The sequence below is a fragment of the Anopheles funestus genome, chromosome 2RL, assembly GCF_943734845.2.
Source record: "Anopheles funestus chromosome 2RL, idAnoFuneDA-416_04, whole genome shotgun sequence".
NCBI classification, from domain to species: Eukaryota; Metazoa; Arthropoda; class Insecta; order Diptera; family Culicidae; genus Anopheles; species Anopheles funestus.
The window spans coordinates 58,885,345-58,897,029 of record NC_064598.1 but is presented as its reverse complement, the minus strand read 5'-3'; the positions used below and the strand labels follow the sequence as shown (position 1 = coordinate 58,897,029).

General features: G+C 40.6%; 5 protein-coding genes across 7 annotated transcripts; 2 read left to right on the top strand and 3 right to left on the bottom strand.

Moving 5' to 3' along the window:
- Window positions 1–427: 427 nt before the first annotated feature.
- Window positions 428–2,769, bottom strand: LOC125764260 (ER lumen protein-retaining receptor). The gene has a single exon (XM_049428287.1). The coding sequence runs from the start codon at window positions 2,216–2,218 to the stop codon at window positions 1,580–1,582; it is 639 nt and encodes a 212-aa protein (XP_049284244.1). The 5' UTR covers window positions 2,219–2,769; the 3' UTR covers window positions 428–1,579.
- Window positions 2,770–3,076: 307 nt separating this feature from the next.
- LOC125764259 (ER lumen protein-retaining receptor-like) lies at window positions 3,077–4,754 on the bottom strand. Its single transcript, XM_049428286.1, has 2 exons — window positions 4,053–4,754; window positions 3,077–3,971 (listed from the first exon to the last, which is right to left on the bottom strand). Exons 1-2 carry the CDS (start codon window positions 4,053–4,055, stop codon window positions 3,321–3,323), a joined length of 654 nt encoding a protein of 217 aa, XP_049284243.1. The 5' UTR covers window positions 4,056–4,754; the 3' UTR covers window positions 3,077–3,320.
- Window positions 4,755–4,863: 109 nt separating this feature from the next.
- On the bottom strand, window positions 4,864–7,524 carry LOC125764261 (uncharacterized). Of its 3 annotated transcripts, none has more exons than XM_049428289.1 (3): window positions 7,433–7,524; window positions 6,824–6,949; window positions 4,864–6,056 (listed from the first exon to the last, which is right to left on the bottom strand). In XM_049428289.1, the coding sequence occupies exons 2-3, from the start codon at window positions 6,872–6,874 to the stop codon at window positions 5,922–5,924; spliced, it is 186 nt and encodes a 61-aa protein (XP_049284246.1). In that variant the 5' UTR covers window positions 6,875–6,949; window positions 7,433–7,524; the 3' UTR covers window positions 4,864–5,921. The 3 variants fall into 3 exon arrangements, with proteins under 3 accessions (XP_049284246.1, XP_049284248.1, XP_049284247.1); XM_049428291.1 differs by lacking the exon at window positions 7,433–7,524 and adding an exon at window positions 7,298–7,318; XM_049428290.1 differs by lacking the exon at window positions 7,433–7,524 and adding an exon at window positions 7,044–7,218.
- A 242-nt stretch (window positions 7,525–7,766) lies between these two features.
- On the top strand, window positions 7,767–8,225 carry LOC125764262 (mitochondrial import receptor subunit TOM7 homolog). The gene is made up of 2 exons (XM_049428292.1): window positions 7,767–7,971; window positions 8,071–8,225. The coding sequence occupies exons 1-2, from the start codon at window positions 7,875–7,877 to the stop codon at window positions 8,130–8,132; spliced, it is 159 nt and encodes a 52-aa protein (XP_049284249.1). The 5' UTR covers window positions 7,767–7,874; the 3' UTR covers window positions 8,133–8,225.
- Window positions 8,226–8,624: 399 nt separating this feature from the next.
- On the top strand, window positions 8,625–11,600 carry LOC125764253 (methylcrotonoyl-CoA carboxylase subunit alpha, mitochondrial). Its single transcript, XM_049428267.1, has 3 exons — window positions 8,625–8,772; window positions 8,939–10,718; window positions 10,784–11,600. The coding sequence occupies exons 1-3, from the start codon at window positions 8,741–8,743 to the stop codon at window positions 11,066–11,068; spliced, it is 2,097 nt and encodes a 698-aa protein (XP_049284224.1). The 5' UTR covers window positions 8,625–8,740; the 3' UTR covers window positions 11,069–11,600.
- The last annotated feature ends 85 nt before the right edge of the window (window positions 11,601–11,685 follow it).

Sequence of the window (11,685 nt, the reverse complement as noted above, 5' to 3'; positions counted from 1 at the left end):
TTCATTCATTATGATTTATCAGAAAGCTTCCGTAAATTGTTTGAATTAAAACCAAACTTTTACTATCTCTTTTTTGGTTAGCTTACGATCATGGTATCCAAATACAAACGGATATTTAATGAAAATGTACCCTATTACGGACTAGACATATATATGTACTTATGATTTATTTTTTGGTTCTGATTCCCGAAGAAATTAACTCTATCTCCGTTCCAAAGTTCATACAATCCCTAGCACTATGTCTTTCCTAATCGACATTCTTGACACGGTTGTAGCAATTACCACTGAGTATCAATGGGTTTAACATCTGTTCAAACACGCCCTGATAGTGAAATCCGACATCATCCTATCTCGCTTCCCCACAGTCGCTGGCGTTTTGTACTGTTTCATTTCTTTCATTGCGTATAATGTTCTGAAACAAACGTGGTTTAGATTTGTAGTTCATTTATTGTTCCATACTGTCGATGACTGTATTAGTAATTAACTAAAATAATGCTACGGTTATTAGAGTGACCCTTTTCAATTCGATACCGATTTATTCAACCAACAACCATTTGGCAATCTGTTAATTTTTTTTCCCAAAACAATGTTCTGTTTCTTCATGTGCCAAGCATGAGCATTTGGAGCAATTGCGAATAGCAAGTGCAACGTGAACAAATATGTAATGTATAGCAAATTGTTTTGCCTGCCTTGAATACTCTGAACGATAGAACTGTTGGGTCCGTAGAATGTATGATTTTGTAAGTTTCTTAAGACTGCATAACCGTATCATATTACAGTAATTCAGTTACTTTCGCTTAAGATCAATGGGCCGGGGCAATATTGTATGTAATTGGTACAAATATCGGTAACATATTTCTCGCACACTTGCATATTTCATAAGGAAATGTTTATAAAACATCGTGTCGAAAATACATTATGCTCAATTACGACCTTTTTTAAAGTTACTTCAAAGACCTATGCCGATGCAATATTGTACAGCGGTATGCTTGCTAAAATAGTAATAGAGCTGTTTGAAAAAAAAAAACGATTGTTTTCAGTTTTCCGATATTTATTGAATGTATCTCTTGCATGCTAAACTGTGCTAATAGTATGTTAAAGGTTTCTTTTATGTTCTTCCTACATATCGTATGCAATCTTTAGCATTATGTCCTCCACTTAACACTTCTTCAACTAAGCCTAGAAATACACAAATACACGAGTAGCAGGAAGAGTGTAGCCTGAGAACAGCCACATAACGGAAAAGTAAGAATGGTTAGCAGGGATGTAAAAATAAAATTAAAGTCGCGCAGTTACCGCCTTAGTGTCCCTTAGAAGACATTTAACATTTTCTGCGTATTTCGTCTGTTGGTTGTTACTATTTTGTTTTCATAACCACAACTAAATTCACTAACGCAACTCTGCTCTGCTTTTCTCACCACATTCGCTCTTGTATTAATGCAAATTCAATTGTAAATGTATTGTATTGATGTCGTTGCCAAGGCGTCAGCCTCTTACCAAAAGGAATTGCTCTTAATTAGTCCTTTCGAAGATATTCGCAACCATTGCCTCAGTGCTGCTGCCGGCCACCGAAAGTCACTTACGCCGGGAGCTGCAGCTTTTTGCCTTTAAGAACCTTAGTAATGTAAAGATAGAAGAAGTCGCAGTACAGAATCGTCTGGATAGCGCCGGCAAAGATGGCAATCAGGTCGTAGTGGCCCTCTGCATAATATCGGTAGATCCAGTTCAGCAGGTACAGTGCACGATAAGATCCGAGGGCGAACAGATAGTGGCTAGTGATACTTTCCGCCTCGCCCGTTTTGCTGACCAGGAACAGCTGGGGCAGTATGGCCACTGCTTCCAGATAGATGGAGAACGTCCACAGGATCTCCAACGGTGTGAAGGCGTTATTGATCAATAGGGCCAACAGAAAGCACGGTACAAGCAGGAACTCGATGCGGAAGGAGTCGTGGTTGTGATCGTAGGTGGCTTTAAACTTGACGTACATCAAATAAATCGTTGCTACGGAAGTACTGATGAAGACCAGCTTCATGAACGTGTTGTATACGCTGATGAACGTTGTCACCAAATCCAGATAGCGGCTAATGTAGACGATGGCGAAAAGAATTTGCGATTTGCCAGATATTCCAGCGCATGATCTGGTTTTCCATATTTTTATCAGCAGTAAAATGATCGCAAGCAGATGCGATAAATCACCAGCCAATCTGAAAATATTCATTTTCGCAAATTACTCCACTTCTTTGTTACGGTTTTGGATGCAACAATATATCCGGCCTTTGGTCAAATATGGGTTGGACGTTTTTTTCCTTCGCTTTTTTTCTCCAATTCGCCTGGTGTCCAACAATCTGCAAGCAGTTTATATTCGGTTCTTCAGAAGAAACAACCAAAGAATGGTTCTACTACTGCAACACACCAGACGGTGGCGGCTCGCAGAAGATGATGAGATGACACGAAAATATACACGCAGGCTAAACAAGAAGGGGTTCGTTCTGCACACGTAGCCGAGTTGCCGGTAACTTTGCCAAAATCGGTCCTTCGTTGCTTCCGCCTGTTTGCAGATGAGCCTGACCCGAAAGGATCGAGCTGAAAGTTGCCGAAAAGTAGAACTTTGTCACTGCTTTTGTGGATTTTTTACTTAAATTTATCGAAGCAACCGGACACCGACCGACTGACGTGTAAACACTTCTTCTTATTGTTGTTTTTCTTTATTCTTAAAATGGCGTTGATAGTTTTGACATCTGCCAACATTGCCAAGATATATAGCTTACGAAACAGTTGGCACATTGGGATGCGTACAAATGTTATTTTGACCAGCTGTTATGATCGTAGGATTTTTTTAAATTTTAAAAACAAATCAATCAACATTTCTTCAACCATGTAGGATCATATGCTTATATACTTACTCTAAAAGCATTACAAGAGGTTTTATTTAAATTCTTTTATATTTTGAATTGTAGAGAATGAGCTGACACATGATTACCGAATTAAAACTACATTTTGAATTTCAATAACGTTCGTCAACTTTACGCGTATGGTACAATATCAGTTTTTCAGTCTGAATAAATAAATGTTTGGATGGGATTGAGACATTTGCGTATCTTTATTTCAAGATTAACCTTTTAATGTTTTTTCTAACAATTCTATCAATTGAATGATATGCAAGGGATAGGTAGAAAACGTATCGCTCGCCACCAATTAGCGAACTAACAATCGAACGTTACATCAATTCACAGATTTAAGCTTCCTTGAAGCTATACATATACAAGAATACAAACTATTGGAGTACTGCTTACAGTGCATGGATTTATCTGCTGCACTGACTAGCAGATCGTACTAACCGTCACGATACGATCCCGATGCTTCAGAGTGGCAATTCGTAATGCTAGCAGTACAAACAGTACGGTCTGCACGCCACCCGCGATAAATGCTAAAGGATCGTACAGTCCATACAGGCTATACCGATCCATCCAGTGAAGTACGTACAGTGCACGATACGAGCCGAGTAGAAGCAGATAACACTTGAACCATGGCTCCACATGGAAGGTTTTGCAGATTAAATCCATCTGGGGCAGTATGGCAACAGCTTCGAGAAAGATGGAAAACGACCACAATATCTCGAACGCTTCCATGCGATAATTCACGAACAGTGCAGTCACAAAGCAGGGCAAAATCAGGACCTCGTTGTAGAAGGTGTCATTTTCGCGGTCGTACGTTTTACGGTAGATGCTGTGCATCAGCAGCACCGTTATTAGCGTTGCACTGATGAAGAGCGTCTTCATCAGCACATTATACACGCTGTAGGTTTCTGGGAACGTGACCAGATCGGCATAACGCGTCGCAAAAACGGTGACGTACAGAATCTGTGTTTTTCCCGATACGCCAAAGCATGATTTGGTGCGCCAAATGTTGAACAGCAGATAGAGTATTGCAAACGCGTGGAATGAATCCGCCAGCAACCGGTATCCAGTAAGCTGTGAAGGATGCAGCATACATACATACAATAATTACAATACAATACAGATTCAGCATTCAGCATGAAATAGCGTACTCACCATTGTGATCACGTATTTTTGTGAAGCACACTACACTTTGCAACTGTTTCGCTTTCCCGTAAAAAAACAAACAACTTTTTAACTACGACTCGAGCTGCTGCTCCGCTATTCACGCTATGAACGGAAGATGCAAAATGAAAGCAAATGCGATGGCAGAAAAATCATTCCATACATGACAACATACAGCGCGCACAACTCAGACTGTTTCCATGTGTTTATTTGCTGTGCAAGTATAGAGAAGCGATTCATCTCACGAGATGTCTGCGGTCACTGCTTTTGCAGTTCTCATACTTGTACAATTTCGGGGGATGTCCCTGTTTTTGCAATGCATGTGCATGATGGTATTAGTTTCACTGCTCAAACCGGTCTCGCGCGATTCGTTTCCAGCGGGAGAATTCTGGTAAAAATAACAACACAACGAAGGAATTTCGCTGCTAATCAACAAGTTCCACTACTATCGACGTCTGGGAAAATACCAATGCATGGTAATAGGAAAGTACAACAGTACAAAAATTCACAATTTCCTCTAAAGGTTTCTCTTAGCAATGAACGAATAAATCCATCTCTCGGGCATAGGGAGGACATGTGTAGTTGAATGTTTAGTGCATCGAAACTATTGCGCATGCATCTCAATGCAACAGAGACAAATATAGGTATGCACTATTGCAGTTATTAAAACACAGAATGGTCCTTCTGTATTCTGGCGAATCTGAGATCATTTGTTCGTGTAAAAAAATACCTAATATACTCATGGTAGCCATCAAGGTCATCATTTCAACAGGAATACATATGCGGATAACGAGCAACGGTATTGAAGCATTGACATAGTTTGTAATTTATTTACCTTTCTATCTATCACACCAAATCCGGCCTATCGTAAAGAAATCAAACCATTTAAAAATTGGTTTGCCCATATCCTAGCGCATTGCTCTTTGGAAGAAAAGCCACACTAATCAGTTATACTGAATAAGCCTTTTGTCAAGTAATTCACGATACTTTCAGGTTTTGGTCTGGACAGTTAAAATTCCGTATTTGTTTGTCTACTTTTGTTTAACAGGTAGTCATTCCAAATTCCATTCGCATTCCATTGCAAGTTCGATGCACATTCATCGCTTTTTATTGGATATGTAGTACTATATGAATTTCGTTATCGTCTTTGCTCTGCAGTCTTTACTGGTTTCGTACCTCGAGTAGTCACAATCAACGTATCTATTCTAATAGTTTTGTTTTGTTTCAATATGATGAAACAAAATCTGTGATCCAGCGATGAACTAGCATCGAACACACATACACCACACGTAGTGGTGTTGAGTTTTGCAATTTTATATCTTTACAACACTTCAGTCATATGCATAGAGCCAAGCTAACATGAAGCAAATTATAAACCTAAAAGCTACGCAAATTAAAACAATCAGGAAATAGATCTACGTTCATGGAGCTTTCACTAAGCTTAATGATCATTGTCTGAAACTAACATAAGCGTTCCGCTTATTGCCGAAGGACTGCACAATACGGGCTGTTATCGATAATTTATGCTACATGCAGAATCTATAATGCAACATGTGCAATCAAAGGGCAATGGTTTGGATTATCTCTTATTTCAAATCAGCTGCGTCGATTACAAAATATGTTCCCGCGTAAAATCAGTCGGTCTTTGCAGGATTATCAAACTTAAGTTCAACAATAAGGGTACAAATAAACCGGTATATTCTACGATAAGGGATGAAATATTCACCAATGCCGTCTTTCTCCATCTTTATCTTTCTCCGAAATCATGTCGTACGATGCACAGCGATGCAGAGCTAACTTTCAATTTTCATTTGATTTCCACGCACTTTTCGGGGGCTAGATAGGGCCGTGACAGGAACCTTACAGTTTCCTTTTCGCCGGTTTGGTCAACATTTGTTTCATACTAAACGACGACAGTCCAATGCCAAGTGCTGCAAGAAGGGCCGCTGATCTTGTAGTATAGCGGTCCGTCGACTTGGCAGCAACATCGTTAACCTGCAAAAGAAAGAAATTGATACAACATAAGCCAATAAGTTAATAAGACCATTTGCTCAGCACGCCAGTCGTAATGCCACCGGGCCGGAACATTTGCATTTTGTCGCGTTTCTTAAATCGATAACGCAAAACACAAATGAACAACCGGATTCTATAAATAGGCGATGGGCGAATGTCAAGGTGAAATATTTTTGCAAATCCTGCCTATTTTTATTCCTAGCACGCAACATGAGCAGCGCACATGGACAAGCAATGTAGGTGCCAGGACAGATTGTGAACGACGTCATTGATAAACATCTGTCTAGGGTGGCGATAGTTTATTGATGATCGGAAAAGACCGATTAGACTTGCTGTTTGTATACATAAACTAACATGAACTTGATTCGTGACGCCGTAGTATTTACTTTATTCGGAAATCTAAGAATTTAACTACTTAAAAATGCGATAGGCGCACATGGTTTATGCTCTACGGGCACTTGTGTGCATTTGAACTAAATTATCTACTGAATCAATAGGATAGTAAACATATACCTAACAAAAGAATATATTACAAACGAATTTTGAAACAAAACACGATTCCTTTTGTTCGTCTGACATTGTCTTTACGGACATGGATCACATGATCTAGAAGGTGAAAACACTTTGAACTCAGCACTGATTGGTTCAGCGGCAAGGAAACAACACCATGAAAACCATGGAAACATCGTTGTGACGACAAATTAATCAAGTAATCACCAAATCTAGCTCCGCTTCGCTTTCTAACTTACCTGTCCATAGTTCAGGCGAACGGCATATCGGATGGCCTGTGTCGTTTTCATGCTTTGTCTTCCCGCACTGTTGCTGGTTTTTCGTGATGAGCTTATTCAGGAAAAATCCCTATGCGACAGCAGCACCTGAAACCGTACAAATGAATTTTATATCAATGAAACATTATCGAACAGAATGGTACAAAAAAACCCGAAAGGACTTATAGCTATGATGTCATACGGAACAACTTCCTGGTCAGAAAGTGACCTAGACGATATTGCTACAACAAAAAATTGCTATCCACTGTGATCGACAAAAGATGTTCTTTGTTTAGTCGTTGGAATGTGCACTTTGTCGTGAAACAACAACAAATATTCTCCACTAACTACACAAATGTGCAGGTGCAGTTTTCGAACGATTGGAGTTATCACTTTGAGTAAAATTTATGTAATTTTTTTTCTATTGGAACCAAAAATTGAAGAGCTTTCAACTACCTAAAAGTATCTTAAATTTCCATTAACACTAGACTCATCCAAACTATTCCGTACTCTGATTCATATTCCTTCAATAGCAATCCTAATTTACCCAATTTATACGGCAAATATCCTTTATTACAAAACTATACTCACTTCGTGCAACCTTCACGGGGTCGGAAATAAAATCAGAACAGCCTGCGCAAAGAACGCAAGGTTATCTCATGTCATAAGATTTGACAAGCTTCTGTGACTAAAAAAAAACTATTGGCGTGTTTGACAACTGCAAACATGTACCAAAGGTGACTATAGGTAACATAAAAATAACTCATATACACTTACGTACTCAAATTTGGTGTAGCAAATTGCATCAATATTACATTTTAGTCGTATACAAATTCTCTTTTCTTTAATCGACTTCAAAATGTTAATTTTTACTTAATTTCAATTTGTTGGTAGCTGTCAACCTTCTTATCGTGGTCCAGCCTTCCCTGCTCGATAGTGCGAAATGTCATTCGATACCGCATTGTATTTACGCAATTGATTGTTTTTCGCATTCTGGTGGTGGTTCGTGATTTACAATCCCATCAAGGCAGTAATGTTGTCCCCAGGCGTAAAAGAACGCATCGGCGTTGTTTTTGAAGTGGTAAAGACATCCTTCCATTGGGGTTTCATTCCCACGTTGCTGTACCTAGGTAGGGGCGCAAACATTTACATAATACACTCGTTTCAATGTGTATGACCGAAGTCGCTAGGTTGAACATGTCCATCTAATGGTGTGATTTATGTTTCAGGATTTCGGAAAGGATCAGAGGCCGGTATGCCGCCACTAACAATAGCAAACTTATTATGGTAATCAGTTCGCTGCTCGGCATAAGTGAAACATTCCGAGTGTGTATCTATTAAATGGGAATAAATCACTGTTTGCTCTGAGCTAAACATAACTAAAGGCCGTGTACAAATATTGTGTGTTTTTGCAACATACTGCGAGGGGTGTCAGCTATGGCTTTTGGGTCATTAGTTGAAGCTTTCCTCAAAACCAATGTTTACTGTAACATCCAAATATAAGATTAATTTGCAATATTCTTCAGGTAATTGGATCCCCAACAAGTTCGAAGAAAGTTGTACGAGGCATAGATTTCAATAATTACAAATTGAGCTCCTTCATATTCAAAGCGATGTATTCCCTTCGTACGTGATTCGTATGGAATACATCTGTTGGTTTAAATTGTACAAATAATGTTTAATTTGTTATCTACAATAAAATATCACATACTCATACTTCAAACCAAAAGGTCAAAACATGCAAAAACAAAAGCAAAAAGTTCTCGTGGAGCTGTCAAATCAAACTGTGCGTAAAACATCCTATAAACCTTGACACATTCCATGTGTGCAATTCCACCTGTTGTGCTGTTGTGCTCTGCAGTAAATAAACATTTATCCTGAAAAACAGACAAATACAACATGTTGCACAAACTACAAACTGCGGCGAGATGGTAAGTATTGTGCCTAGTAAATTTAATCATAGATGAGTCTTCAAAGGCATGTTTTTTGCGAATTTCAACGGCACTATCACATGAATGTTATGTAATCGTGTAGTTTTTGTTTTTTGTTCGTACCCATTTTAATTGACTATTCCTGTTACTTTTTCCTTGCTTTAAGTTCCCGACGTTTTGCCTCCGCTTGTACTAGCGCCAGCCCAAAAGTGGTTCATCGCCAAATCAATAAACTGCTCATAGCTAATCGTGGAGAAATCGCGTGCCGTGTGATGCGAACAGCCAACCGGCTTGGCATACGTACGGTTGCTGTGTTCTCCGATGCGGACGAAAAATCGCTTCACGTGAAACAAGCGAACGAAGCGTACAACATTGGCCCGGCAGCATCCCAACAGTCCTACCTTCGGGGAGATAAAATTTTGGCAGTGGCCAAAAACGCCGGATGCCAAGCAATTCATCCCGGTTACGGATTTCTGTCGGAGAACGTAGAATTCGCTGAGCTATGCCAACAGGAGGGAGTAACGTTTATCGGTCCACCGGCAAGTGCCATCCGGGACATGGGCATTAAGAGCACATCCAAACACATTATGTCCGCAGCTGGAGTGCCGATCATCAATGGGTATCACGGAGAAGATCAGTCGGACGAGAGGCTTATGCAAGAGGCACAAAAGATAGGGTTTCCGCTGATGATCAAGGCAGTTCGTGGTGGTGGAGGCAAAGGTATGCGCATTGCCGAAACTGAAGCTGATTTTATGCCCATGTTGCAATCTGCCCGCACAGAATCGGAAAAAGCTTTCGGTGATAGCGCAATGCTGCTGGAACGCTATGTACGATCGCCAAGACACGTTGAAGTGCAGGTGTTTGCCGATCACTATGGCAATGCGGTCTACCTGTACGAACGTGATTGTTCAGTGCAGCGGCGACATCAAAAGATTATTGAAGAAGCACCTGCACCGGGACTATCGGAGGAGTTACGAAAACAGCTCGGTGAAGCAGCAGTTCGCGCCGCCAAAGCAGTAAATTATGTCGGTGCTGGAACGGTAGAATTCATACTGGATAAAGAAGATCTATCGTTTCACTTCATGGAAATGAACACACGCTTGCAAGTTGAGCATCCAATCACGGAAATGATCACCGGGACGGATTTGGTAGAATGGCAGATCAAGGTAGCAGCAGGCGAGCCTTTGCCGGTGATGCAGGAAGATATCGTGAAGCGCGGGCACGCTTTCGAAGCTCGTATTTATGCCGAGGATCCAGCCGGTGGCTTTCTTCCGGGTGCCGGCCCTTTGGACTACTTATCGACTCCGGAACCATCGAATACAACGCGCGTTGAAACTGGCGTTCGTCAGGGCGATGAGGTTTCCATCCATTACGATCCGATGATCGCGAAGTTGGTTGTTTGGGGTGAAAATCGGGCCAGCAGCTTGCAGCTGTTGATCGAACAGCTGACCAACTATCAGATAGCTGGTTTGCAAACCAACATAAACTTTCTGATCGATCTTGCACGGCATCAACATTTCCAAGCTGCAGACGTGCATACGGGATTTATCGAGCAGCACATGGACACACTGTTTCCGAAAAAAGTAATACCTTCGGAGAAGGTAGTTCAGATGGCGTTAACTCACATACTAAACGAGCGCGTACAAGCTGGGGCCAGTTTGGGAAAGAAAACTGCTAGCCCATTCGATACCGAGTACGGTTTCCGGCCAAACTATGGTGTGGCACGATCGTTAAAATTGAAAATGGACGATGTAGAGCATACGGTGGAAATAATGACTAACGCCGAAGGGAGTTACGCTGTTCGCGTAAATGCAAGCGAATGGATGAAAGTATCGGTGCGTCGCAAACCCTATATGAACCGTTTCCTGCTGGAAACGAATATTGAGGGACACGTTTCATGCTTCAACGCAGTCATTTCCGGTGAAAATATCGCTCTTTTTGATGAGGTAAGACCTGAAGTAGTGATTGATTCGTATATTTTACTAACATTATTCTCACAATTTCGTTCCAGAATGGCATGGTGGGAGGAGAAATTATTCAGCCACGCTTTCTCGTTACCGAAAGCTCGATGGGTGGTGTGGATGCTTCGAGTGTTACTGCCCCAATGCCCGGTGTGCTCGATAAATTGCTCGTGAAGCCTGGAGACAGCGTGAAAGTAGGTACACCGGTAGCGGTGTTGATCGCAATGAAGATGGAGCACGTTCTAAAAGCGGCCAAGGATGGTGTGGTCAAAGCGATCCCGAACGCAGAAGGTAGCAACGTTCGCAAAGGAGCTGTCTTGATTTCATTCGAATGAATAGGAGTAACCTATTAAGCAAGAAAAGGAATTGATTCTGCATTTAATCTGTTCTAAACAGTCTGACACAAAGTGCATTTATTAGAAAGTAAGCAGCAGCTCGATGAGATACAGCTCATTGAGATATGATAGAGTAGCGCACATTTTACCATGCAGCGTTTAACGCTCTGATATAGTAGTAGTAAAAGAAACTCTACACAGGAACAATAATTTTAGTGACCAAATATCGAAGCTATTGCTACAAAAAAATCATTGCCCACACCAATACGGCTTAGCCTAATATTTGATATTTTAAAAAGTATCAAATTTAAAAAACTTCCACGTGCTATAACGGGGCAGCGTTTAACGCTTCGTAGTAAGATGATTGTGAATCAAAATTTGTTAACTAATACTTCCATACCGTCGTAGCCTTCAAGGGACAACGAAAGTAACTTTCAGATTTACACAAAGTGTATAGAGCTTTTCCGCATAGCATTCACAACCTAACATTCCAGAATGAATGAAGAATAAAATGTGCCAAAAAAGAAAGGAATTTTTGTGTCGATGCAGTTTAGATATTGTTATAAAAAACTGTGAACCTTTTTGTTTGCTTATATCATCGGAATACGTTTGCATAG